Source organism: Oncorhynchus nerka, linkage group LG26 (assembly GCF_034236695.1).
Source record: "Oncorhynchus nerka isolate Pitt River linkage group LG26, Oner_Uvic_2.0, whole genome shotgun sequence".
NCBI classification, from domain to species: Eukaryota; Metazoa; Chordata; class Actinopteri; order Salmoniformes; family Salmonidae; genus Oncorhynchus; species Oncorhynchus nerka.
This window is the reverse complement of record NC_088421.1, coordinates 23934932-23962376: the sequence shown is the minus strand read 5'-3', so window position 1 is coordinate 23962376 and position 27445 is coordinate 23934932. Positions and strand designations below refer to the sequence as shown.

The following is a 27445-nucleotide window of genomic DNA, read 5'->3' as shown; positions in this document are numbered from 1 at the left end:
GTTAATTGTTTACTCCATGTGTAACTCTGTGTTGTCTGTTCACACTGCTATGCTTTATCTTGGCCAGGTCGCAGTTGCAAATGAGAACTTGTTCTCAACTAGCCTACCTGGTTAAATAAAGGTGAAATAAAAATAAATAAAAAAAATTAAAAAATGTTGAGTGTTTGTCCTTTTAAGCTGGGAAAACTTGGACCACACAGCCACTCCACTGAATAGTAGGCTAGTGATTTCTTTGTAATGCTTGCAGTTCGCCACTGATTCCTTCCAAACCACTCATTGTTGAATTTGTGATTTCCAATTTTTGGTGTAATGTTCATGTCCAATGGCCAATGAGCACAGATACGGTTTATCTACAATTTCATATGATACGGATTGAAAAGGATTTGCCAGTAGATTGTCGACTTGATTCATGATGATGACTCCTAGGTTGCTAGCTAAGATTTGAATAGTCTGATGTTGACAATATCAGTCCAATAAAAGATACAGTAGATATGTGATTTGACATAATTTTATCTGTGGCCAAGACCTTGAGCCTTCTTGGATGGGCACTTCGAATGTAACTCTATGGCAGCACCCAAGGGGCTTGAATTTTCTATCTCTACCCGTAGATTTGGCGGTGACGTAGTGTCCCCATGAGTGACAAAACACTGAGCCAATCACAGAGCAACTAACCACCACCACAGAAAGCAAGGATGAAACACCTGCATTTTGGAGCTGCTTTACTCAAGAAAGAAAAAAAAGAGACCAAGTTTGTATGCGGCTTTATTAACTCAAAGATTTTAAATGTTTATATTGTTTGCAAACTGATATGTGACACGTATTAATGCCAGAATAACATTTAAAACAGGCATACAAATCTAAAGTACCATCAATTGCAATTGTGATTTACGTGATTCGCTGCCTGTGCAGCTTATTTTTCGTAGGAGAACCTCAAGGGAGTTACGCACTAGAACAGGGTTCCCCAACTGATTTTTGCCCACAGGTGGTTTTATTTGGCCCCCCCAATCTTTCTGAGAGACATTTTTAATTTTGTATTATTTTGGGGGTCATGAAAGACTGTAAAAACACCAGGAAATCAGCTCCAAGTGATTTTAATTTGAGAAATCTGTTCCCAAGTATTCTCAAATGTAAACAATGTTTAATATTAATATGTTTTAGTCAAACATTATATCTGTTTGGGCTTCTTGCAGGCAATTTGCAATCCACAAATTATTTGTAATTTTGTTTCGGCCCACTGACCTTCCGCTCAAGAAAAGAAATTGGCAAGAGGCTGAATCTAGTTTATGATCTCTGCACTGGAATGTATGAGTACTGAAGTGCCTTTTGACATGCTGACCCCAACAGCCACCCCAGTGGCCCTCCATTTCAAAGAGTGAGGACACTTAGTGAATTATTTTACTTTGGAATTGAACAAGTCAGCAAAAGCAAACGCAGTGCGATGTTGACAAAGGCCAAAGTTCCAGAGAGATGTTCTGGATCCATTCCTTAGATACTTTAGTCCCCAGAGGTCTTAACCTAGAGAAGGACCATAGTATTATTTTGTGAAGCCCCCCCTCACACCTACTGCAGTTGAAAAAAAGCTTTCCCAGTTTTTTTACTGGTTCCACTTCTGTAGTTCATCACTAGGTGGCGACATTGACCACAGTACCCCACACCCTGAGTATTAACCTGTATGGTCTACCACACCATCTCTCATTAGAGCCACCAGTTTAAGAGTTTTCTCCCTAATTGTCTGCCTCATGCCCCATAGGAACTTGTCTATTACCTTTGTGATTATTCTGAAAAATGCCATTGAAGGCCGAAAGCGTAAATCTTTTAAACTTGCTTAATAAAAGTAGGATTCTTTAATGGTGAACGAGCCTTGCGCCTTTTCCTTTCCAATGATGTTTACACATTTTTAGGTTGCACCTCAACATTGGTTGAGCACCCTCTACTTCTTTCCAAATGGGTCCAGAGGCTGTCATAACCTGCTTGGGTAATGAGGGGGTGGATTTTTTTCTCAAAGATTTGAACCACTTTCCAGAATTTACCTGGATTTCCAACACACTCAGATACATAATTCAAAAAGTACATTGACTTTGCTTATCTAACCAGAGTAAGACATCTATTTCTCAAATGTCTGAAGGACTGCCAGTCACAGGAAGAATCAGTCAATCGAGCCTTAGATATAGAGCCTTAGATATCATTAAATATTTCTGACAATTAATGCGTGAACTATGGGTTACCTATGTCCTTTACCCGTCATCTCCTATGTGGGGGATTCTTATCTACAACAGAGTTAAACAGAGAGGTAAAACGTTTAAGGGCCTGATCCGAGTCAGACATCAATCATGCAACCTCAAGTCATACAGGAAATGTTGTTCATTAAAGTTCTAAAATGTCTCTTTGTAATAATGCGTGTACATGATTTAGGTAGCTTAGTATCGCTAATGCAGGCAATGGGACAATGGTCACTGAGCTTGTTAGCAAAGATTCCATTAGCTCTGTACTTTCAGAATGATATCCAAAATAGTAGATTTCTCAGGGTGTTTTAAGTTGGGGCAAGCTGATTTAGTTACCAGTTGAGTTAAATTTAGCTCAGTACAAATATATGTCAGTCTATCTGATACTGGCATCAACCAATCCAGGTTAAGATCACCCAAAATTCAGAATGAGTATAGTTAGCAAGTCAGATAATTTGCTAAGAGCAATTGGGAGGGCCAAGGGAAGGCAATAAACTCCCACTAATGTTAGTTGGGCATTATTACAAAGGCTCACATTTAGGACAATTCATTCAAATTGCTTGGGGACAGAGGTGGTAATACATTCAAGTAGTTATTCATGAATTTGGAGACACCTCCACTTCTGCCAGCACTGGCAGATCTTTAAACATTATATCCATTTAGAGACATATCAGAGTCTGGCACATACTTTTTTTAACCAAGTCTCAGTAATTAACAAAATGTCAGAGTTAGTTTGAGAAGCCAGACTTTCAATAAGATCCATTTTCGAAATCAAACTTCTGACATTTACATGAATCAGTCCAAGACCACAGCTGTGGGATTTCAGATAGTCTCTAACACAAACACGCTATGATCAGTAGGTAACCCTCTATATGAAATGGCAATGGGGTTGGCTTGAAATTATATAGATACAATATTGCTTAGAACTGTGCAATTTGGTCTATGCCTTGAGCAAGGACGTGGAATAATACAAGACTCGATTAGGGTTACCTGTTTCGGCCAGTTTTAGGTTACCTGCAATTGCATTATCGTTTTCAAGCGAGTACAAAATTCTACTCTAGGCTGCAGTGAAAATGTCATTTGAATAACGGTGACAAAGGCCTGTGATTTGAATGTTTCATTCCATTTGGATCAGTTGTGAGTCTACTCTAGACCGTTTGTAAGGTCTCGAAAGGCGCGGTAGCAGGCCAGTCTGGATGTATTTTTATATTTGATACTGAGACGCGCTGTCTGTTGCAGATCATCATTCTTCCTGTTAGGTCCAATTATTCAGGAAGCTAAATGCGCGCTCTGCCTCCTCTCCAATCCAAGGGGCTATTCCTCGCGCACATAGAACCTAACACTTGCATGTAGACTAAATATTTATCATTTAACTTTTAAAATGTATTACCTTTTGTGGTATGTGGCATAAAAACAACGAGTCACAATGTTTTAATCCGATTAGATACTTCAAGCACATGCGCACATTGTCCAAAATATAATTCCAGCCTCCTCAAAATTGTTTAACATTAACCAGGTTGCCATCCAATTTTTTTACGCGAGTAAAGTACATGTTGGATAAAAAAAGTCACGACATCATGGGAAAGCATGCAGTTTATTAGGCAACAGATTAAATCATTTATGATGACCTTCACAGGGTGGTGGTGAAAGTGAATGGTGATGAGTTTAATGCTCCTTTCAATAAATATCGAGGGTCTATTCTGGTGACACGATGATCGATGTTTGGTGCCGTTTGATAAATAAAAAGAATCTTGCACTTTTGTCCATAATAACCTCATCATGTAGGCTATACCCACTCTGTACGTGAGCTGTTAGCTAGAGCACATGTTTTGTGTGGCAAAACCACCAGTAGCCCTAGAGATAAAAATGCGATGGAAACCCATTTAACCTGCTGTTTTTTATTCGGTGCACGGAAATTTAACTGCAGAAGTTAACTATGTGCACTACGTCTTTCCACACATACTTTTCTTTCATACATTTTTATTCAACGTCATATAAAGAACATGTACTAAACATAAATAATATATCTTTGCTGTCTTTACAAAGGCCGTAATTACATTCACATTTTAAGGATACATTTAGGTTGTATAGAGCAAATATTTCAAGAGTCTGAATAAGAATACAATTTGGATAACTGACTTGCCTAGTTTTAAAAAAAGGTTAAATAAAATAATATGGCATCAAAATGTTGAAAATCTGAATTCCCCCTAGCTGATCATTGTCTGCAGCCGTAGTGTCGTAGTGTAATATACACCGTAGTGTAATGAAACAGGCAGCGAGAGTGAGCTCGCCCATGGAGGTCGGCGAAACCTACACCTTCTGGCATCGACTGTGCCACAAAAGCATGCTGAAGTGACAAAGTCGATATGCACGTTTATAAGCAGGGTCGCTAGTTATTGTTATTTGTGGTCGTAAACATAATTTTAAATCAATGATATGGGGGGGGGGGGATTTATTTTAAAGGACAAGGGGGTCATGTGAAACTTCATTATCAACATATTTTGCTATTGTTTCACAGGAGGTTGTTGGCACTGGCTCGTGTTAATGACTGGAGCGGTGATAGTGAATAGCTATCAAATACATCAAACGCATGATTTCCAGGTGTATGATGCCATTCCATTTGCTCCATTCTGGTAATTATTATGAGCCGTTCTCCCCTCTGCAGCCTCCTGTGGTTTGTTTGTAGAGTGATTCAGTTGGTTTTAGAATGGTGGCCTTCCTAAATATTAATTTACCATTTGGTCTCCTCCCACTCCCCTGCTCTATATCATCCCATCTCTACAACGTGTCTGCAACATACCTGTCGTGGGCTTGGCTATATAGGCCTACACAAAGCTACATCGAGCTCTGTAAGCTTATTTAGGAAGCGCCGTGGTTGTGGGGGAGCGCAGCTCTAGCTCTATATGCGGTGCAATTCCAGCAGTCAACTTCAAATTTAAAAATGAGATTTGAACTGTTATTGTCCTGACGTCGGACCTATTCGAGATTTGTTTTAGCCCCTTGCCAGAGAAGAGGGTTTTGTCTAGGAGGGATACGGCTTTTGTAAAAACGGACTTTACTTTGCATTAAGGAGAAGGGTTAGGTTTAGCTAAAATGCACCAAAAACTACTTTTGACGTCAATTTGACAAAAACTGTTATCCATCTAGACATGACCGGAGAAGAGGCGGGAGGGAGGGGGCAAGAGTGCGTAATGATGGATAAAGAGCATGAAGGAGGCGAAGGAAGAACGGGAAGAAGAAAATCCGACAAAGATCAGGTTTGGTTTTTACTATTCTAAACACGTGCCACGCAATTTCATTAAATAGCCCGTGTCTTTTTAGCATTATTTTATCCCCAATTAGCTGCTTTTGAGGCAGCGGTACTCTACCTGGGGTCCAAAAAGTGAACAAAACAACATATCAAATACAAAATATACATAAATATACACTGTATATATACAACAGTATGTGGACACCTCTTCAAATGAGTGGATTCGGCTATTTCAGCCAGGTGTCTAAAATCGAGCACACAGCCATGCAACATTGGAAGTAGAATGGCTTTACTGAAGAGCTCAGTGACTTTCAATGCTGCACCTTTCCAAGTCAGTTCGTAAAATTTCTGCCCTGCCAGAGCTGCCCAGCTTAAATGTAATTGCTGTTATTGTGAAGTGGACATGTCTAGGGGTAATAACTGCTCAGCTACGAAGTGGTAGGCCACACAAGCCCAATAATGTTTGTACCATGTTGTGTTGTCATGTGTTGCTGCCTTGCTATGTTGTTGTCTTAGGTTTCTCTTTACTTAGTGTTGTGTTGTCTCTCTTGTTGTGATGTGTGTTTTGTCCTATATTTATATTGCACTTATTTTAATTTAATTTTTTATCCCAGGCCCTGTCCCCTCAGGAGGCCTTTTGGTAGGCCATCATTGTAAATTAGAATGTGTACTTAACTGACTTGCCTAGTTAAATGTAAGTTAAAAAATAAATAATAATAAATAAAAAAGCTCACAGAATGGGATCGCCGAGTGCTGAAGAGCTTAAAAATGGTCTGTTCTTGGCTGCAACACTCACTACCGAGTTCCAAACGGCCTCTGGAAGCCAAGTCAGCACAATAACTGTTTTGTGGGGAGCTTCATGAAATTGCTTTCCATGGCCTAGCAGCCACACACAAGCCTAACTATGCCCCATGCACAATGTAAAGTTCGCCGCCTTATGGACGACGCTGGGCCAAATGTGCACCACCCCATGGGTCTCCCGGTCGCGGCCTGCTGCGGCAGAGCCTGGACTCAAACCAGGATGTCTAGTGGCACAGCCTTGGACCACTGCGCCACTCGGGAGGCTGTAGAAGAACTTGACTGGCCTGCACAGAGCCCTGATCTCAATCCCATTGAACACCATTGGGATGAATTGGAACGCCGACTGCGAGCCAGGCCGAATCGCCCAACATCAGTGGCTCTTGTGGCTGAATGAAATTAAGTCCCCGCAGCAATGTTCCAGCTTCTAGTGGAAAGCCTTCCTAGAAGAGTGGAGGCTGTTATAGCAGCAAAGGGGGGGCCAACTCCATATTGATGCATGTGACTTTGGAATGAGACGTTTGAGGAGCAGGTGTCCACATACTTTTGGTCATGTAGTGTACATTTCTAATTTCGTCATTCAGCAGACGCTCCCATCCAGAGCGACCAACAGCTAGTGCATTCTTCTTAAGATAGCTAGGCGAGACAACCACATATCACAGTTGTATCCCAAACACATATCACATAGGCTATTTAATACATGCAAAATGCATAAAAATGTCTCTCTTCAGTCCCCGTTGTGCCATAAGGTGTTTTTACTTTCTTTGGGTTTTGGCAAGCCAAAATCGGGTGTGAATGGTAGCCTACTGTTTTCTGTTTCTGTGTTAAATATTTCACTGAATGCAGAAAGTATAGTATTAACTGACTTTTATTATAGAATAAATAACGTTTATCGCAAAAGAAAAATCCATTTAGATGTAAAATTGCAGTAGCCTATGTCATTCCTCTCCATTTCGTGGTATTTCTTAATTTAACCAATTGCTCTCTTTTCTGTTGTTGAAATTCAGTAGGCTAAAGTGCTTACAGAACCGGTAAACTTGTAACTTAATCTTGGTCTTACAGTTCCACCTAACCTGTTGTACCCTAATCTTGATATAGCCTACATTCATCAATACCAGTAGCTTTACATTCATCAATACCAGTAGCTTTACATTCATCAATACCAGTAGCTTTACATTCATCAATACCAGTAGCTTTACATTCATCAATACCAGTAGCTTTACATTCATCCAGTAGCTTTACATTCATTAATACCAGTAGCTTTACATTCATCAATACCAGTAGCTTTACATTCATCAATACCAGTAGCTTTACATTCATCAATACCAGTAGCTTTACATTCATCATTTAGCCTACCTGGTTAAATAAAGGTGAATTTTAAAAAATTGTCATACCGAATAAAAAAAATCACTACAGCTGTGATGGAAACAGGAAGTGGTGGTATAATTATATAAATGTGACAGACACTTTGTTAGTTCCACATGGTGGGATCTTTTTGTGTCTAAAATTAATCTGCATGAAATGGCTATGGAAAATGCATTTATGTGCAAATATTGATATAAAAGCATTATATTGAAGTAAACTTGGAATCACATGATTATATGTGTTGTCCTCCTATGACTTGGATGCAATTTATTACCTTACAAATGATGTTATGATGAACTTCACAGAGTGGTGAAAGTGCACAGTGATGAGCTTGGTGCTCTTTTCAAATAAATATCCTGGGTCTTAATTCTGGTGACATGATGATTGATGCTTTGATTTATTAGGGTCCCCATTAGCCAATGGCATCAGCTAGTCTTACTGGGGTCCAACATATAACGAAAAAGACATTAAAGACAAAGACTTTACAATTTACAAACATTTTAAAACATTAACATGTAGTGTGTGTGCATCAATCAGTTACACATACATGTCAGTACATACACACAACAAGTAGGTCACATGGGGGAGAGGTGTTGTGCCGTGCGGTGTTGCATTATTTGTTTTTGGGAACCAGGTTTGCTGGTCACTTGTGCTATATAAGATGGAAGCGAGCTCCATGCACTAATGGCTCTGTATAATACTGTGTGTTTCCTTGAATTTGCTCTGGACCTGGGGACTATACATAGACACCTGGTGGCATGTTGCTTGGCTGCCATTTGACAAATACAACATTTTTTCTTTTATCCATAATGATCTCATCGTATAGGCTAACCTATAGGCACTTTATCTGTGAACTGTTGGCTGGACCACATGTGCCAAGACCAGAGTGGGCACATTTGTTATTTGAAAAAGCAATGAAAACAAATGTAATTTTATACTTAAAAATGAAAGCGAAAAATGACCATTTATGTGCATCAAAGTTATTTTAGAAGGGTATAATGCTTTGTTTTTGTTTCAACTGCTGATTGGCCCTTTAAATTATAAAGTCAAACTCAATGTGACTTGGATTCAAAAAGATGAATGATAAGACTGGTGGAAGGAAAACTCTCTCTCGCCCATGTTTACACCAATCCAATGCTTTTTCACCTCAGTAGGACATGCAAGAAGAATCAAGTTGGCTACCAAGACGATTACCCCATGCGGATAAATTATATGAAGCATAAAAAAAGCCAAGAATAAGATGATGGAAACAGGAGATAATTTCCTAAATGTCGACAGACAATTTGTTCATTCCACATGGTGGGATCTTTTTGCCGGTAAAATGAATGACGTTAAAGGAAACTTGGAGTTACATGATGATATGATATGTGGTCCTCCCACTACAACTCAGAAAAGCATGCAGTTTAATATGCTACAGAGGACGTGATGATCGATGATTGGCAGCCATTTGACAAATATAAATCTTGTTCTTGTCCATAATAATCTCATAATTTTCTAATTAACACAACAGTTTTTATGACAACCATCAGTAGCCTACAATTTGAAAATGTGATGGAAATACATTGAGCAGGCAGAATTTAAACGCTCACAGCAGTAGAAATCCTATTTTTCGAGCTGAAAGACAATGGCCAGAGCTTTCCCATGATGTTGCACAATGATTTAAGTCCATAAGTCCTCTACAACAAGGTTCACAGGATGATAGAAAAGACAGTATCAGTTGGTTATCAAAGCAAGCACTCTATATGTAGGAACTATCATGTGACATCATTACCATGTTTATCTCAATACCACAAGGATGATGCAAGTGAAGTTTAGTGTAGTGCTGTAGGTTGGTTATTTTTTAATGCAACAGTCATTAGTTAATGTAATGATTTTATATACCAATTTTGGGGTCAATTTGACTAATGGTTTACGTTAAGATTTGTGAAATATTTTCAGCATTAGTGTGCATGTAGCTATATTGCGGTCATCATTGCCAAAATAAAGTCCAGGAATTCAATATTTGTGTGTAAATGATTTAAATCTCAGTTGATACACTCCACATCAGTTGATACACTCCACATCAGCATTCCAAAATGTGTCACTACAATCTAACAGCTGTAATACGCAGACTGTGTAAGCGGCAGGACTTCCGGGTTTCTCATCTTCCTGAATAATAGATCCACTTTTCACTATGTTCATACCATATAATAGGGCAACTATGTAATTATACAGATATACTAATCACTATATTTATTTTGGCCTGCCCATAGTTTGTGTTTTTTGCATTAGACAATAGTCATTGCTCTGGCACCAGTGGCACCATAGGATGCTAATGACATCCATAGTGGCTACCAGCTGGTCTGGTGCAGCCATCAAAGGTTGCAGGGACTTTATATTTACACAGCTTCTAAGGACATATACTGTACATAAGGTTTACATACCAAATTTCATGGCCCCATGTCCATCGGTTCAGTTCTTATATCCCTGGTGTCATGTGGTGTATCTAGTGGTGTAGCGTGGCCCACGTTTAAATGCAGCAACTAATCATTCTCAAATTCCTTGAGTCTATATACCAAATTGAGAGTTAATCAGATTTTTCATTCATGTGAAGAAAGTTTTTTTTTTTTGCATTAGCATTTGTGCTAACATGCATCTATAGGTACAATGTGGCCATATTTGAGTGCTGCAACCATTTTTTCACTTCTCAAAACCATTAGACTGATTGTAATAAGTCTAAATCTAAAATCTGGAGTGAATCTGACATATGGTTCATGAGAAGATGATGATGGCAGATGATTTTGAGTATTAGCGTTACATATATAATGATTTAGTAGTTAACAGTTTATTTTTATGTCAATAGCAAATTCAGTGTGGTTCATCTTAGGTACTGGCCATAATAGAGATGACACAAGTTGATAGGACACTGTGGAGTGGATTTACAGTGGTTTAAATGGACAATCCCTTAGTTTGAGAAAAGCTAAGTTAAGACGTACCAAGGGCCTATATTCCAATTAGTCCTATAGTTCATGAGAAGTATTTATTGCATATTAGCGTATGTGCTAATAAGCATCTACTGGTATAGTGTGGTCATCTTTGAATGCATCAATGTTATTTTTTTCAAACTCTTTAGGAACCATTGTGATGAGTCTAAAGAGTGAATCTGACTCTTCGTCCAAGAGGAAGATTTTCTATGATTATTTTAAACATTAGTGTTATGTAGTCAAAAAAGTGAATTGTTAAGCTTCCTCCTTTTTAATGATATCAATGCCAAACATATGCTATACATGGTCATGTTTTTAATGATATCAATGCCAAACATATGCTATACATGGTCATGTTTTTAATGATATCAATGCCAAACATATGCTATACATGGTCATGTTTTTAATGATATCAATGCCAAACATATGCTATACATGGTCATGTTTTTAATGATATCAATGCCAAACATATGCTATACATGGTAATGTTTTTGATGACCCTAAAATGTTTCAAGTTGACAGGCCATTGGAGTGGATTTACAAAGGATGTAAATGGACCTGTAAAATCGGACTTCCTGATTTATCGGTAACTCAGCCATCTCTTAAGGCCGGCGTGATTTATCGGTAACTCAGCCATCTCTTAAGGCCGCGTGATTTATCGGTAACTCAGCCATCTCTTAAGGCTGGCGTGATTTATCGGTAACTCAGCCATCTCTTAAGGCCGGCGTGATTTATCGGTAACTCAGCCATCTCTTAAGGCCGTGATTTATCGGTAACTCAGGCGTGATTTATCGGTAACTCAGCCATCTCTTAAGGCCGGCGTGATTTATCGGTAACTCAGCCATCTCTTAAGGCTGGCGTGATTTATCGGTAACTCAGCCATCTCTTAAGGCCGCGTGATTTATCGGTAACTCAGCCATCTCTTAAGGCCGGCGTGATTTATCGGTAACTCAGCCATCTCTTAAGGCTGGCGCCATCTCTTGATTTATCGGTAACTCAGCCATCTCTTAAGGCCGCGTGATTTATCGGTAACTCAGCCATCTCTTAAGGCTGGCGTGATTTATCGGTAACTCAGCCATCTCTTAAGGCCGCGTGATTTATCGGTAACTCAGCCATCTCTTAAGGCCGGCGTGATTTATCGGTAACTCAGCCATCTCTTAAGGCCGGCGTGATTTATCGGTAACTCAGCCATCTCTTAAGGCTGGCGTGATTTATCGGTAACTCAGCCATCTCTTAAGGTCGGCGTGATTTATCGATAACTCAGCCATCTCTTAAGGCCGCGTGATTTATCGGTAACTCAGCCATCTCTTAAGGCCGGCGTGATTTATCGGTAACTCAGCCATCTCTTAAGGCCGCGTGATTTATCGGTAACTCAGCCATCTCTTAAGGCCGCGTGATTTATCGGTAACTCAGCCATCTCTTAAGGCTGGCGTGATTTATCGGTAACTCAGCCATCTCTTAAGGCCGGCGTGATTTATCGGTAACTCAGCCATCTCTTAAGGCCGCGTGATTTATCGGTAACTCAGCCATCTCTTAAGGCCGCGTGATTTATCGGTAACTCAGCCATCTCTTAAGGCCGCGTGATTTATCGGTAACTCAGCCATCTCTTAAGGCTGGCGTGATTTATCGGTAACTCAGCCATCTCTTAAGGCCGCGTGATTTATCGGTAACTCAGCCATCTCTTAAGGCCGCGTGATTTATCGGTAACTCAGCCATCTCTTAAGGCCGCGTGATTTATCGGTAACTCAGCCATCTCTTAAGGCCGCGTGATTTATCGGTAACTCAGCCATCTCTTAAGGCCGCGTGATTTATCGGTAACTCAGCCATCTCTTAAGGCCGCGTGATTTATCGGTAACTCAGCCATCTCTTAACGCCGCGTGATTTATCGGTAACTCAGCCATCTCTTAAGGCCGGCGTGATTTATCGGTAACTCAGCCATCTCTTAAGGCCGGCGTGATTTATCGGTAACTCAGCCATCTCTTAAGGCTGGCGTGATTTATCGGTAACTCAGCCATCTCTTAAGGCCGGCGTGATTTATCGGTAACTCAGCCATCTCTTAAGGCTGGCGTGATTTATCGGTAACTCAGCCATCTCTTAAGGCCGGCGTGATTTATCGGTAACTCAGCCATCTCTTAAGGCCGGCGTGATTTATCGGTAACTCAGCCATCTCTTAAGGCTGGCGTGATTTATCGGTAACTCAGCCATCTCTTAAGGCCGCGTGATTTATCGGTAACTCAGCCATCTCTTAAGGCCGGCGTGATTTATCGGTAACTCAGCCATCTCTTAAGGCCGGCGTGATTTATCGGTAACTCAGCCATCTCTTAAGGCCGGCGTGATTTATCGGTAACTCAGCCATCTCTTAAGGCCGCGTGATTTATCGGTAACTCAGCCATCTCTTAAGGCCGCGTGATTTATCGGTAACTCAGCCATCTCTTAAGGCCGCGTGATTTATCGGTAACTCAGCCATCTCTTAAGGCCGGCGTGATTTATCGGTAACTCAGCCATCTCTTAAGGCCGCGTGATTTATCGGTAACTCAGCCATCTCTTAAGGCCGGCGTGATTTATCGGTAACTCAGCCATCTCTTAAGGCCGCGTGATTTATCGGTAACTCAGCCATCTCTTAAGGCCGGCGTGATTTATCGGTAACTCAGCCATCTCTTAAGGCCGGCGTGATTTAAGGCTTCTAACCCCTTTTAAACATTACGTGTTTAAGCTACATACTTCTGGGTTGTACCATTTTTGTCTATTTATTATACATCAGTTGGTAACAACCATTATGTGTTATTGAAAGGGGTTGAGCTAGAGCAGTTTTTGAGAGACAAAGGCGGACCCAGAAGGGGCCCTGAGCTGGTCTTTTTTAAATATTTTTTTTTACAAAAACGCCTATAGAGTAAGAATGGTTTGATCTTTTAATAGTTTGTAGCTATCTATGAAAAAGCTGAGACTCTCATGAACACGTGTAACATGTTTTGCTCTATGACGCTCACAAGCTACACAATAGTTGTTAGAAGGTAAGGGGTTCTTCGACATAGAATATCATAGGACATCCCGGGACATAGTGTCTATAATACATTAATAAGCTCACATAGTTGCTGTCACAAACTCCACAGAGTTGTCACTAACTAGTTGGATATTAATTTCTAACTGAAGAAACAATTTTTGTACGATAGTATTCAAATAAATTCATTTTTATCAGGTTTGTGTTGGCGGACAATAAAAAAAAAATACATTTGTCAGTAAAACTCATGATTGCAACTGTTTGTCAAATTGTTTTGTGTTCTATGTGTAGTCCTGGTTGTCCTTCAGTTCATTGTGAGGCAAAATATAAGGTCTGGATATGCAGGTAAATGAAGGTCAGAATGATATTTTCTTTGCTTGGGTCTTGGGACTGATAGATTTTACCAATCCCTTTTAGCTTTTATCAAACTGTCAACTTTGATATTATTTGGTTCATGAGAATACGTTTTCCAAAATGTCCAAGATGGAGGAAAGTTTATCCTGACGGACCTTATGGGTCCTTGTGGCAAATGTATTCAACATGCGGAAACAGCCTACATACAAAGTTTATAGTCTCTAGGTCAAACGGGGCAACAGATATGTGGGTTCGTGAGACTGCTTACAACAGTGACCCCTGTAGGCCAATCAGTGCCATTATTTTTGACCAAGTTACTATGTCCTCTAGTTCCTGTGTGCCAAATTAGAAATAAAGTTAACAATCTATGCTTAAGTTATTTGACCATTTCAAGGAGAACTAACAAAACACCTAAAATAGGCTACATTTCCATTTTTCATATGTCAATTCCAATGATTTAGTTAACACACCCTGTCCACTACCTAGCATCCGAAAGAAAAAACGGTGTTGTGAATTGGGAATTGACAGAGCCATGCATTTTTGTCTTACCTGGTCTGTGAGAAGATTCTAGCTAGTGTATCCCTCTGACTGTTATTCGACTGTTGGATGTAGCTGTCCAGTTTATCAAGTCCCAGAATCCATCTAGCAGGCTCCAAATGACTTTTTATGGTTTAAAATAAAAATTAAAGTACAATTTGCTCTTTAGCACCAACAGTTGACTACCTGATAGGCCAGTTCCAGAAGAACTGAGCGCACATTTCAGCACCCCAGGATGTCCATTTACTTTGCAGTCCCCCCTCATAGCAAATGGCTGACAAAACAATCCAAGCACTGGGCGCCACTAGCAGTGCCACTGTGACAACAATTTTGGACCCCCTTGTGGCCCCCCTAGATGTGGAGTATGCAATAAAAAAAATTACATAACTAATTTTTGAATTCGTTCTTTCTGTACACTGTTATTAGACAGCGGCAACACGGAACATGGTATTTTGCCTGCTAATGCCTGCAATGCAGTGAAGAAAACGACATGACAACAATAACTTCTAATCTAACTGGCCCCTGTAACAGTACAACTGGCCCCAGCTTGCCCCCCCCCCAGTTGAAATGGTCTAGAACCACCACTGCTGGGCGCACAGACTGGGCACCCGGAGCTCCTGCTGGCAGAGTAGTAACTGAGCAGCTTGTTTTGTCTACACACATTTACTGCACTTTTAGGTGCATTTTAAACATAAGTATGTTATATAATTCATTATTTATGAGAGGAACACTTTTCCATCAAAGAAAGTTCCTGTGAAACAGAAACATGGATCTTTTAGAACCGTTCTCCTATTTAGTTGCCCTTTCCATTACACGTGCCACAAGTTATTTTTGTGACAGTGTTTTTGTTGAATATACCTGGGTCATTGGAAACCTGCCTATTGAGAGAGGAAGGTATTTCTCTTGTCTAGTGATACCTTTAATCTTCTCCACTCATTTTCCTATACTGTACATATCATGGAAAAGCAAACACAAAACACGAAAACCTAAATACAATCATGAAACAAACACATTCTTCAGTAAAAACGCCCTCTAACATCCGTCTGAATTGCCCTAGAAGGACCAACTTTAAGGATGTTTGGAGATCATTCCACATGAGAGGCGCAAAAATACAAAAAGCAGATTAACCTAAATCGGTGGATTTAAAAAATATATATTTTTTTATTTCACCTTTATTTAACCAGGTAGGCCAGTTGAGAACACCTTTATTTAACCAGGTAGGCCAGTTGAGAACACCTTTATTTAACCAGGTAGGCCAGTTGAGAACACCTTTATTTAACCAGGTAGGCCAGTTGAGAACACCTTTATTTAACCAGGTAGGACAGTTGAGAACACCTTTATTTAACCAGGTAGGCCAGTTGAGAACACCTTTATTTAACCAGGTAGGCCAGTTGAGAACAAGTTCTCATTTACAACTGCGACCTGGCCAAGATAAAGCAGTGCGACACAAACAACAACACCGAGTTACACATGGAATAAACAAGCGTACAGTCAATAACACAATAGAATCGTCTATATACAGTGTGTGCAAATGAAGTAAGATAAGGGAGGTAAGGCAATAAATAGGCCATAGTAGTGAAATAATGACAATTTAGCAACTAAACACTGGAGTGATAGATGTGCAGAAGATGAATGTGCAAGTAGAGATACTGGGGTACAAAAAAACAATATGGGGATGAGGTAGTTGGGTGGGCTATTTACAGATGGTCTATGTACAGGTGCAATGATCTGTAAGCTGCCCTGACAGATGATTGCCCATCTGTAAATAGCCCACCCACCCAATCTACCTACCTCATCCCTATATTGTTTTTATTTACTTTCTGCTATTTTGCACACCAGTATCTCTATTTGCACATCATCTGCTCATTTATCACTCCAGTATTAATCTGCTAAATTGTAATTACATCGCTACTATGGCCTATTTATTGTCTACCTCCTCACGCCATTTGCACACACTGTATATAGACTTTCTTTTTTTCTATTGTGTTATTGACTGTACGCTTGTTTATTCCATGTGTAACTCTGTTGTTCGTGTCGCACTGCTTTGCTTTATCTTGGCCAGGTCACAGTTGTAAATGAGAACTTGTTCCCAACTAGCTTACCTGGTAAAATAAAGGTGAAATAAAATAAATAAATAAAAAATGTTTGAAGTAAGTGAGGGAGATATTAATTTCCAGCTTCGGTGATTTTTGCAATTTGTTCCAGTCATTGGCACCAGAGAACTGGAAGGAAAGGCGGCCAAAGGGGGAATTGGCTTTGGTGGTAACCAGTGAAATATACCTGCTGGAGCGTGTGCTACAGGTGGGTGCTGCTATGGTGACCAGTGAGCTGAGATAAGGCGGGCTTTACCTAGCAAAGACTTATAGATGACCTGGAGCCAGTGGGTTTGGCGATGAATATGAAGCGAGGACAACGAGAGCATACACGTCGCAGTGGTGGGTGTTATATGGGGCTTTGGTGACAAAACGGATGGCACTGTGATAGACTGCATCCAATTTGTTGAGTAGAGTGTTGGAGGCTATTTTGTAAATTACATTGCTGAAGTCAAGGATCGATAGGATAGTCAGTTTTACGAGGGTATGTTTGCTTTGTTGCAAAATAGGAAGCCAATTCTAGATTTAATTTTGGATTGGAGATGCTTAATGTGAGTCTGGAAGGGTATTGAAGGAATCTCAAAGTTTAGCCATTCCTGAGTCCGGGTTTGGTAACGTTTATAAGTCTGAAGGTTAACAATGAGGTAAGGTATGGCGTAAGCATATGCAAGAGGGCTTTATAGACAAAAAGAGCACAATGCTTCGCTCTGAGACTTCAAGGAGGGTCAGCCTACTTTCTGATACAAAATGCAGTGATAGGTTCAGTACACATCACCCTTAATAAAATGCAATGCACTTTGATAAACTGCATCCAATTGCTTCAATACAGTGACAGACATTCATAAGCGGGGACACAATGAGGTCTCCATCCAAAACATATACATAAATCATCAGATACATTTTTACGTGATTTGGAAAATAACATATACATGGTTTTACCTGCATTAAGAATGAACTTCAGTTCAACCAGGGCTTTCTACAGGGCGATAAAGGCAGATTGAAGCTCTGACAGAGCCTTGTCAGCTGTGGTGGCAATAGAATATACCACAGTGTCAATATGCATACAATTATTATTATTTTTGTTTGTTTTTTGAAAAGATTCGGACAAAGGATACTGTGGACACCCTCTGTTATGTCTAAACAACCTGATTGAACTCCATCAGTAAATATACTCTGTATTCTGTCTTTTTAAATGATTTTCAAACCAGCTACTTGTCAAGTCCAATTGATGAAAGCCTCTGAATAAGTAATGAGTGAGCCACAGACTTGAAGCCATCATTAGACAGGTCAATAAACACGGACACAGTGTTTCTTATTATCCAAACCATTAAGAACATAATTTAAAACCTAGAGGTAGTGAAGATCGTGCTATGACCTGGTCTGAAACCTGACTGGCGTACATTTTAGAATATACAGTGCTTTCTGAAAGTATTCAGACTCCTTGACTTTTTCTACATTTTGTTATGTTGTAGCCTTATTCTAAAATTGATTAAGATGTTTTTTTTCCCTCAATCTACACACGCAATAATGACAAAGCCAAAACAGGTTTTTAGAAATGTTTGCTAATTTTATTAGAAATAAAAAACAGATATCAAATTGACATAAGTATTCAGACCCTTTACTCAGTCCTTTGTTGAAGCACCTTTGGCAGCGATTACAGCATCGAGTCTTCTTGGGTATGACACTACAAGCTTGGCACAACTGTATTTGGGGAGCATCGCAGATCCTCTCAAGCTCTGTCAGGTTGGATGGGGAGCATCGCTGTACAGCTATTTTCAGGTCTCTCCAGAGATGTTCGTTCGAGTTCAAGTCCGGGCTCTGGCTGGGCCAATCAAGGACGTTCAGAGACTTGTCCCGAAGCCACTCCTGCATTGTCTTGGCTGTGTGCTTAGGGTCATTGTCCTGTTGGAAGGTGAACCTTCACCCCAGTTTTAGGTGCTCTGGAGAAGGTTTTCATCAAGGATCTCTCTGTACTTTCAGCTCTAGGAAGAGTCTTGGTGGTTCTTAACTTCTTCTATTTAAGAAAGATGGAGGCCACTTCCCCAGATCTGTGCCTCGACACAATCCTATCTCGATGCTCTACAGACAATTCCTTCGACCTCATGGCTTGTTTTTTGCTCTGACATGCACTGTCAAATGTGGGACCTTATATAGATAAGTGTGTGTCTTTCCAAGTCGTGTCCAATCAAGTTATAGAAACATCTCAAGGATGATCAATGGAAACAGGATGCACCTGAGCTCAATTTTGAGTGTCATAGCAAAGGGTCTGAATACCTATGTAAATAAGGTATTTGTTTTTTTAATAAATAGGATAAGGATAAGGCTAACGTAACAATGTGGAAAAAGTCAAGGAGTCTGATACTTTCCGAAGGTACTTTATTTGGTAGTTAAAAGGGATTTAAGTTGAATATTCACAAAGGATTCTATAATTTTTGCTGCCTAGGCAAGATCATTTGAAATGGGGTGATAATCCAGATCCTGGGGATGGTACCAGAAATAATTGTTAGGTTAAAATGGAGTGTTAAAGATTCTGCAATCAGATCAGCAGGAAGCTGCAGCAAGAAAGGATCAAGTAAATCAGCCGCTGTGGGTTTTATTTATTTTTTACATCAATCTTGCACAAGGTGTCTAGCACATCACAAGTCCAAAGCTGTTGTAATGAAAGCAAAGATTAACTAGAAGTTGACGGAACTGATTAAAAACATAAATTCTTATTCATCTCAGTTATGATGCTAGAGTTTGACACAACTTGCTTAAGAAGGGAAGGAGAGGAATTTCCACACTTCAGTGCATTTACTGTTTTCCCAAATTCTAACAGATCACCAGTAGAGTCTGAGATAGAACTTAGGAAGCAGCTAGATTTAGCTTTCTTGATTGAGGTAGTACATCTCTTTCTCAATTGCATGAAAAGCTGCCAATCAGCTAGAGGGTCCGTTTTTCTAGCCCAGGCCTGATTTCTCATCCTAACAAGATCTGAAAGTTTCAGAGAGAGACTAGCCATCTTAATGCACTTCCAGTACAGTATAACTTCTATATGCACTGAGCATGCTATGACAGGTACTAGGGTGTGGGTCAATGGGATATGAGTTCTGAATTGAATGCCAATCCGCTTTCAGCAGCTATTGCTAGTCAGGTTCTACCAGTTGGATTAGTCTTCAGTTTGTTTACTTAACACTTACAGTATCCCACAGTCTCAGAAAAAAAGGTTGCACATTGTACTTAAAGGGGTAAAAATGCTTGTCACTGTAGTGGTACCTTGTAAAGTATGCCCACTGTACCATTAGTTATAGGTAGGAGAGAGTGGGGTAAGTTGACCCAAATAGTTAGTTGAGCCACCTCTTGTTTCTGGCAAACCGTCCATACACCAAATATGAAATCATTCCATGGAGTATGTGAAGGAAGAAACAACATGGAAAAAGTGGTGAGCAAGTTGTCAGTTTTATGCAATGTATCATGCATTTAAACTATTCTTAAAGAGCAGACATCGTCATACCCAGTGTATACAAATGTAAAACCAGCACGTTTAGCCCCCCAAGGAATTGAGAGAAGGGAAGAAGTCCATTCAGCAGCAGCAAGAGATGGAGAAAATAGACTGAATGGTACATTGACAAAAAAATAAAAGGACCACGTACCTGTGTGAAAGAGAGCTATGATAGAGTAGCAGAGGCACACAAGGTCTTATCTGATGACATGGAGTCTGAGCTTGATAAACATGTCAATCTCGCAAACCAGTTTTATGGAGAGAACTTGCCTACAAATCGGCACATCAAAACAACATCCCTGTCCCAGACAACTGCTCAAGAAATGGAAGGATAAGTGATATTGAACAGAGATCTAATATATGAATGTAGGCATGCATTTAAGATATACAATATATCACACCCCCAATCCATTAATTAAACTTTGACCGACCAGCACCATCACCCACTGTCACAGAACACCATCACCCACTGTCACAGAACACCATCACCCACTTACCCCAAGGTGGCTAAACTTACCCTTTCCTTTATGCTCAACTTACCCCATAACCGGGGTAATTTTTTACAAGAGACTACGTTTGACAAGCTATGTTTTCAAAACTGTTATGTTTACATGAATTGTGATTATTTCCAGGGAAAAACAACATCCAAAAATTAATGTAGTTACAGTGTCTTTGTTAGAAAGAATACTATATTTCTCTTGAAATAGTGATGCTGAATGTAAAAAATGGCTCAACTTACCCAACTCTCCCCTACATAATTATGACCAAGCAGTGTGACCTCAAAACATTCAATGGTGCACCTTAGGGGACAAGATAGTACCTTTTTATTATTAGTCCCTACCACGCTTTCACCTCCTCTTAAAGCCTGTGGAACGTCTTGTCAGTAAGAGGTTAAAAGAAGGTGGAGTGTATCCAAGCTGTTTGCCACTCCCAACAAATCAAATCAAAGTTTATTTGACACATGCTTCATAAACAACATTGAAATGCTTACTTACAGGTCATTTTCCAACAATGCAAATAGAAATAATGACACAAGGAATAAATACACAGTGAATAAAGAATAACAATAACTTGGCTATATACAAGAAGTACCAGTACTGAGTCGATGTGCAGGGGTACAAGGTAACTGAGGTAGCTACAGAATGTACAGTTGAAGTCGGAAATTTACATACACCTTATCCAAATACATTTAAACTCAGTTTTTCACATTTCCTGACATTTAATCCCAGTAAAACATTCCCTGTCTTAGGTCAGTTAGGATCACCACTTTATTTTAAGAATGTGAAATATTTTTCAGCTTTTATTTCTTTCATCACAGTCCCAGTGGGTCAGAAGTTTACATACACTCAATTATTATTTGGTAGCATTGCCTTTAAATGGTTTAACTTGGGTCAAATGTTTTGGGTAGCCTTCCACAAGCTTCACACAATAAGTTGGGTGAATTTTGGCCCTTTCCTCCTGACAGAACTGGTGTAACTGAGTCAGGTTTGTAGGCCTCCTTGCTTTCACACACTTTTTCAGTTCTGCCGACATATTTTCTATAGGTTTGAGGTCAGGGCTTTGTGATAGGCCACTCCAATACCTTGACTTTGTTGGCCTTAGGCGATTTTGACATAAATTTGGAAGCTTGCTTGGGGTCCATTTGGAAGACTTATTTGCGACCAAGCTTTAACTGATTTCTTGAGATGTTACTTCAATATATACAAAATTTCCCCTCTCATGATGCCATCTATTTTGTGAAGTGCACCAGTCTCTCCTGCAGCAAAGCACCCCCCACAACATGATGCTGCCATCCCCATGCTTCACGATTGGGATGGTGTTCTTCGGCTTGCAAGCCTCCCCCATTTTCCTCCAAACATAATGATGGTCATTATGACCAAACAGTTCTATTTTTGTCTCATCAGACCAGATTATATTTCTCCAAAAATTATGATCCTTGTCCCCATGCGGTATGACGGCTGTGTGGTCCCATGGTGTTTATACTTGCGTACTATTGTTTGTACAGATGAGCGTGGTACCTTCAGATGTTTGGAAATTGCTCCCATGGATGAACCAGATTCGTGGAGGTCTACAATTTCTTTTCTGAGGTCTTGGCTGATTTCTTTAGATTTTTCCCATGATGTCAAGCAGAGAGGCACTGAGTTTGAAGGTAGGCCTTGAAATACATCCACAGGTACACCTCCAATTGACTCAAATTATGTCAATTAGCCTACCAGAAGCTTCTAAAGCCATGACATCATTATCTGGAACTCAACTTAGTGTATGTAAACTTCTGACCCACAGGAATTGTGATACAGTGAATTATAAGTTAAATAATCTGTCTGTAAACAATTGTTGGAAAAATTAGTTGTCATGCACAAAAGTAGATGTCATAACGGACTTGCCAAAACTATAGTTTGTTAACAAGAAATTTGTGGAGTGGTTACATTTTTTATTTTTTTAAATGACTCCAACCTAAGTGTATGTAAACTTCTGACTTCAACTGTACATATAGGTAGGTGTAAAGTGACTAGGCAACAGGATATATTATAGACAGCACCCTCAGAACCCCTAATTCCCATGGCTATGAACGAAGGCGGAGAGTTGACTCCGAAAGCCAATCATTTTCACATGTGCCCACTTTGGGTAGTGTCATTTTCAACCAAATTATATACAAAATTGATTCAAAACGATATCAAATCAAATGTATTTATATAGCCCTCCGTACATCAGCTGATATCTCAAAGTGCTGTACAGAAACCCAGCCTAAAACCCCAAACAGCAAGCAATGCAGGTGTAGAAGCACGGTGGCTAGGAAAAACTCCCTAGAAAGGCCAAAACCTAGGAAGAAACCTAGAGAGGAACCAGGCTATGTGGGGTGGCCAGTCCTCTTCTGGCTGTGCCGGGTGGAGATTATAACAGAACATGGCCAAGATGTTCAAATGTTCATAAATGACCAGCATGGTCGAATAATAATAAGGCAGAACAGTTGAAACTGGAGCAGCAGCATGGCCAGGTGGACTGGGGACAGCAAGGAGTCATCATGTCAGGTAGTCCTGGGGCATGGTCCTAGGGCTCAGGTCCTCCGAGAGAGAGAAAGAAAGAGAGAAGGAGAGAATTAGAGAACGCACACTTAGATTCACACAGGACACCGAATAGGACAGGAGAAGTACTCCAGATATAACAAACTGACCCTAGCCCCCCGACACATAAACTACTGCAGCATAAATACTGGAGGCTGAAACAGGAGGGGTCAGGAGACACTGTGGCCCCATCCGAGGACAGGGCCAAACAGGAAGGATATAACCCCACCCACTTTGCCAAAGCACAGTCCCCACACCACTAGAGGGATATCTTCAACCACCAATTTACCATCCTGAGACAAGGCTGAGTATAGCCCACAAAGATCTCCGCCATGGCACAACCCAAGGGGGGGCGCCAACCCAGACAGGATGACCACATCAGTGAATCAACCCACTCAGGTGACGCACCCCTTCCAGGGACAGCATGAGAGAGCCCCAGTAAGCCAGTGACTCAGCCCCTGTAATAGGGTTAGAGGCAGAGAATCCCGGTGGAAAGAGGGGAACCGGCCAGGCAAAGACAGCAAGGGCGGTTCGTTGCTCCAGAGCCTTTCCGTTCACCTTCCCACTCCTGGGCCAGACTACACTCAATCATATGACCCACTGAAGAGATGAGTCTTCAGTAAAGGTTGAGACCGAGTTTGCGTCTCTGACATGGGTAGGCAGACCATTCCATAAAAATGGAGCTCTATAGGAGAAAGCCCTGCCTCCAGCTGTTTGCTTAGAAATTCTAGGGACAATTAGGAGGCCTGCGTCTTGTGACCGTAGCGTACGTGTAGGTATGTACGGCAGGACCAAATCAGAGAGATAGGTAGGAGCAAGCCCATGTAATGCTTTGTAGGTTAGCAGTAAAACCTTGAAATCAGCCCTTGCTTTGACAGGAAGCCAGTGTAGGGAGGCTAGCACTGGAGTAATATGATCAAATGTTTTGGTTCTAGTCAGGATTCTAGCAGCCGTATTTAGCACTAACTGAAATTTATTTAGTGCTTTATCCGGGTAGCCGGAAAGTAGAGCATTGCAGTAGTCTAACCTAGAAGTGACAAAAGCATGGATTAATTTTTCTGCATCATTTTTGGACAGAAAGTTTCTGATTTTTGCAATGTTACGTAGATGGAAAAAAGCTGGCCTTGAAATGGTCTTGATATGTTCTTCAAAATAGAGATCAGGGTCCAGAGTAGCGCCGAGGTCCTTCACAGTTTTATTTGAGACGACTGTACAACCATTAAGATTGATTGTCAGATTCAACAGAAGATCTCTTTGTTTCTTGGGACCTAGAACAACAACAATATATAGAATGCCAACAATGCTAGCACCGTAAATGATCTTAATCGGGATAATTTGTGCTTCTCACAGCCAATTAGCCAACAGCCTCTGGTAGTCAGCGTTCCACTCATACCTACCTTTCCAATATGAACTTCCCCAGACTCTTGAGAACAATGCGACTGAGGCCTGGAAGCAGAGACTACTTTATTACAGGTGTTCATTTCCTATGATAAAATCCCATGATTTGTTAATGTGTTTGGACTAAACAGCTAGCGTGACAGCTACAATAACTTCAGAAAAATACGATTTCAGCTAACAAGAGAAGTATCAAACAAAATAACTGCATTATGGCATTTACACAAACTATTTACATAGAAAATTGGGTACATTTGTGGACAAAATTCTAACTTTACTCAACCTTTAATTTAACACTGAAACGCGTGGACCCATATTATAGACAATGGAACAGTGTTATAAACCGGGTAGTTTGGGTCCTTGATGCTGATTTGTCTGAAAGCCATGCTATATCAGACAATATACCATGGGTTTGACACACAATTACTTGTTTACTGTTCTAAATGTGTTTGTAACTGGTTTATAATCGCAATAAGGCACCTTGTGAGTTTGTGGTGAATTGCCAATATACCACTGCTAAAGGCTGTATCCAGGCACTCCTTGTTGCGTAAGAGCAGTCCTTAGTCGTGGTATATTGGACATACAGTGGGGAGAACAAGTATTTGATACACTGCCGATTTTGCAGGTTTTCCTACTTACAAAGCATGTAGAGGTCTGTCATTTTTATCAAAGGTAATAATACACTTCAACTGTGAGAGACGGAATCTAAAACAAAAATCCAGAAAATCTTACGGATCAACCTGCATTCAGAATGACAGTCAGGGTTAGGAACCTTGGTAAAAACATATCTATTTTTGTCCTTACTGATATTAGCCCATGCATTGAATAACAGATTTACTACATGGAACAACAGATATTCCCCCCAAAAAATCTAAAGGAAGTTTATTCTGAAGTGTCTGTCTTATCTGATAGATATACATTTATAAAAAGATCAGATATACATTTACAAGAAAGATCAGATATACATTTATAAGAAAGATCAGATATACATTTATAAGAAAGATCAGATATACATTTACAAGAAAGATCAGATATACATTTACAAGAAAGATCAGATATACATTTACAAGAAAGATCAGATATACATTTACAAGAAAGATCAGATATACATTTATAAGAAAGATCAGATATACATTTATAAGAAAGATCAGATATACATTTACAAGAAAGATCAGATATACATTTACAAGAAAGACATTTACAAGAAAGATCAGATATACATTTACAAGAAAGATCAGATATACATTTATAAGAAAGATTTATAAGAAAAAGATTTACAAGAAAGATCAGAAACAAGAAAGATCAGATTTTTTAAACATTTATAAGAAAGATGAAACATTTTTTAAACCCCTTGTTTTTGGCACTAAACAGTCCCTATATATATATATATGTATGTGTGGCCCAAACCGTTCAGACGCTACAGACAGAAGTTGGCAGATCGGCTGTACCGACTTCAGTCCCAAGACGCATGTGGGTCGTAGAACAGAGCACATTGTGTTTGTGAGAGTCTCATCTTTCCACAGAGGGGTTGCTACAGACCGATTTTCAGGAAGTCTCATGGTCAGACACCGCGATAGCGCTGTCACTTTTCACCACAGATGCGGAGGTGCGACACAGCTTAAACCGACAGATGTTTATGGGGATTTTTGTGTTATGCTAATCCTTAGCAGCCCTTGCACAAAAACATGTCCATGTAGTCCACACACACACTTTCGTACAATGTGTATGATGACTTGGCTTTTTGCTAATTGCTACTATACATCCAGTTTCACATAAAATTCAACATCTGTAGCCGAGATAGTTACTCTTAATCAACTCTTTCTCTCCCAGAGCTGGATCCGCAACATCATCAGGAAGCGAGTATGCACCACATTTGTAGAGGACTCTTTAAGGTACAGCCTTTCTCTGGGTCACTGAGTTGTCCCTTTATCTGACACAATATAGTTACTGTTACAATGCAAAATGTGTCTGGTCTATGCAAAGCAAATGTTGTGTGTGTGTTGTTTGTGTGTGTGTGTCTCTCTCCCTGTCAGCAATGGGGCATTGTGTCAGTGTGGGGGCATGCGGGAGACTCACGGCTCCAACGCTACGGGAGACTATTTCGGAGCCGCCATCGTCAGCCAGTGGGATAGTTCCCAGCACTCCTCAGAGTACCCCACCGACGCCTTCGGAGAGCTGGAATTCGCAGGGGCTGGCAGGAGACACAGCCATGTAAGTAACACACACACACGTAAGAGCATGCACATACCAACATATGCACACATGTAAGAGCATGCACATACCAACATATGCACACATGTAAGAGCATGCACATACCAACATATGCACACATGTGCATGCATACACTTGCACATATGCAAGCACACACACACTCATGCAAGGGCAAACTAACACACACACACACAACACTAGTGTCTTGGGTTTGGCTTCTGGCCCTTGTTGATGATCTCATAGAGGACGGTGTGTTTATTCATCCGTGTCCCGCACTCAATCAATCAGCCCAGGGTATTACTAAGGTATAAATAACATTAGGACACACACATGGTGTGTGACTGGCTGATTCATGAATTAGGTAGTTGGCTTAGTGCCCATCAACTCATAACTATCAATTGACTCAGCTATGTTACCACATGATCCTACTGAGCGATTGAGTTAATGCTAATCTCATGATGCTATATGTTATGAAATGAATAGGTCACATAGCCATTCATTGACACTAAATTACAAATGTGTGAATGTAGTTCATTTCAGTATGTTGCAGAACGTCTGTCTGGCGTTCTATGGAACCATGGTGGGCGAAATATTTTCACCTTTACTGACTTCTCTTCACTTTCGATTAGCTACACCATATAGACAAAACAAGCAACTAGCAAGCAGCACTTTATGTAGCCTCTTGAGCATTATAACTTTGTGTGGCGATACTCATT

The 27445-nt window shown here is 40.3% G+C and overlaps 1 protein-coding gene and 1 long non-coding RNA gene across 2 annotated transcripts in view; one reads left to right on the top strand and one right to left on the bottom strand.

Moving 5' to 3' along the window:
• The first annotated feature begins 5016 nt into the window (after positions 1-5016).
• The window catches only part of LOC115110820 (transient receptor potential cation channel subfamily M member 4-like), a 62980-nt gene continuing 40551 nt past the window's right edge, over positions 5017-27445 (top strand). The window contains exons 1-3 of the mRNA XM_065010275.1: positions 5017-5479; positions 26349-26410; positions 26552-26729. Of these exons, the coding sequence (XP_064866347.1) occupies positions 5372-5479; positions 26349-26410; positions 26552-26729 (348 nt within the window). The 5' untranslated portion in view covers positions 5017-5371. The remainder of the gene's footprint in view (positions 5480-26348; positions 26411-26551; positions 26730-27445) is intronic.
• Positions 21024-26195, bottom strand: LOC135564679 (uncharacterized). Its single transcript, XR_010461205.1, has 3 exons — positions 25926-26195; positions 24521-24569; positions 21024-24391 (listed from the first exon to the last, which is right to left on the bottom strand). It is a non-coding gene; the product is annotated as an uncharacterized LOC135564679 (long non-coding RNA).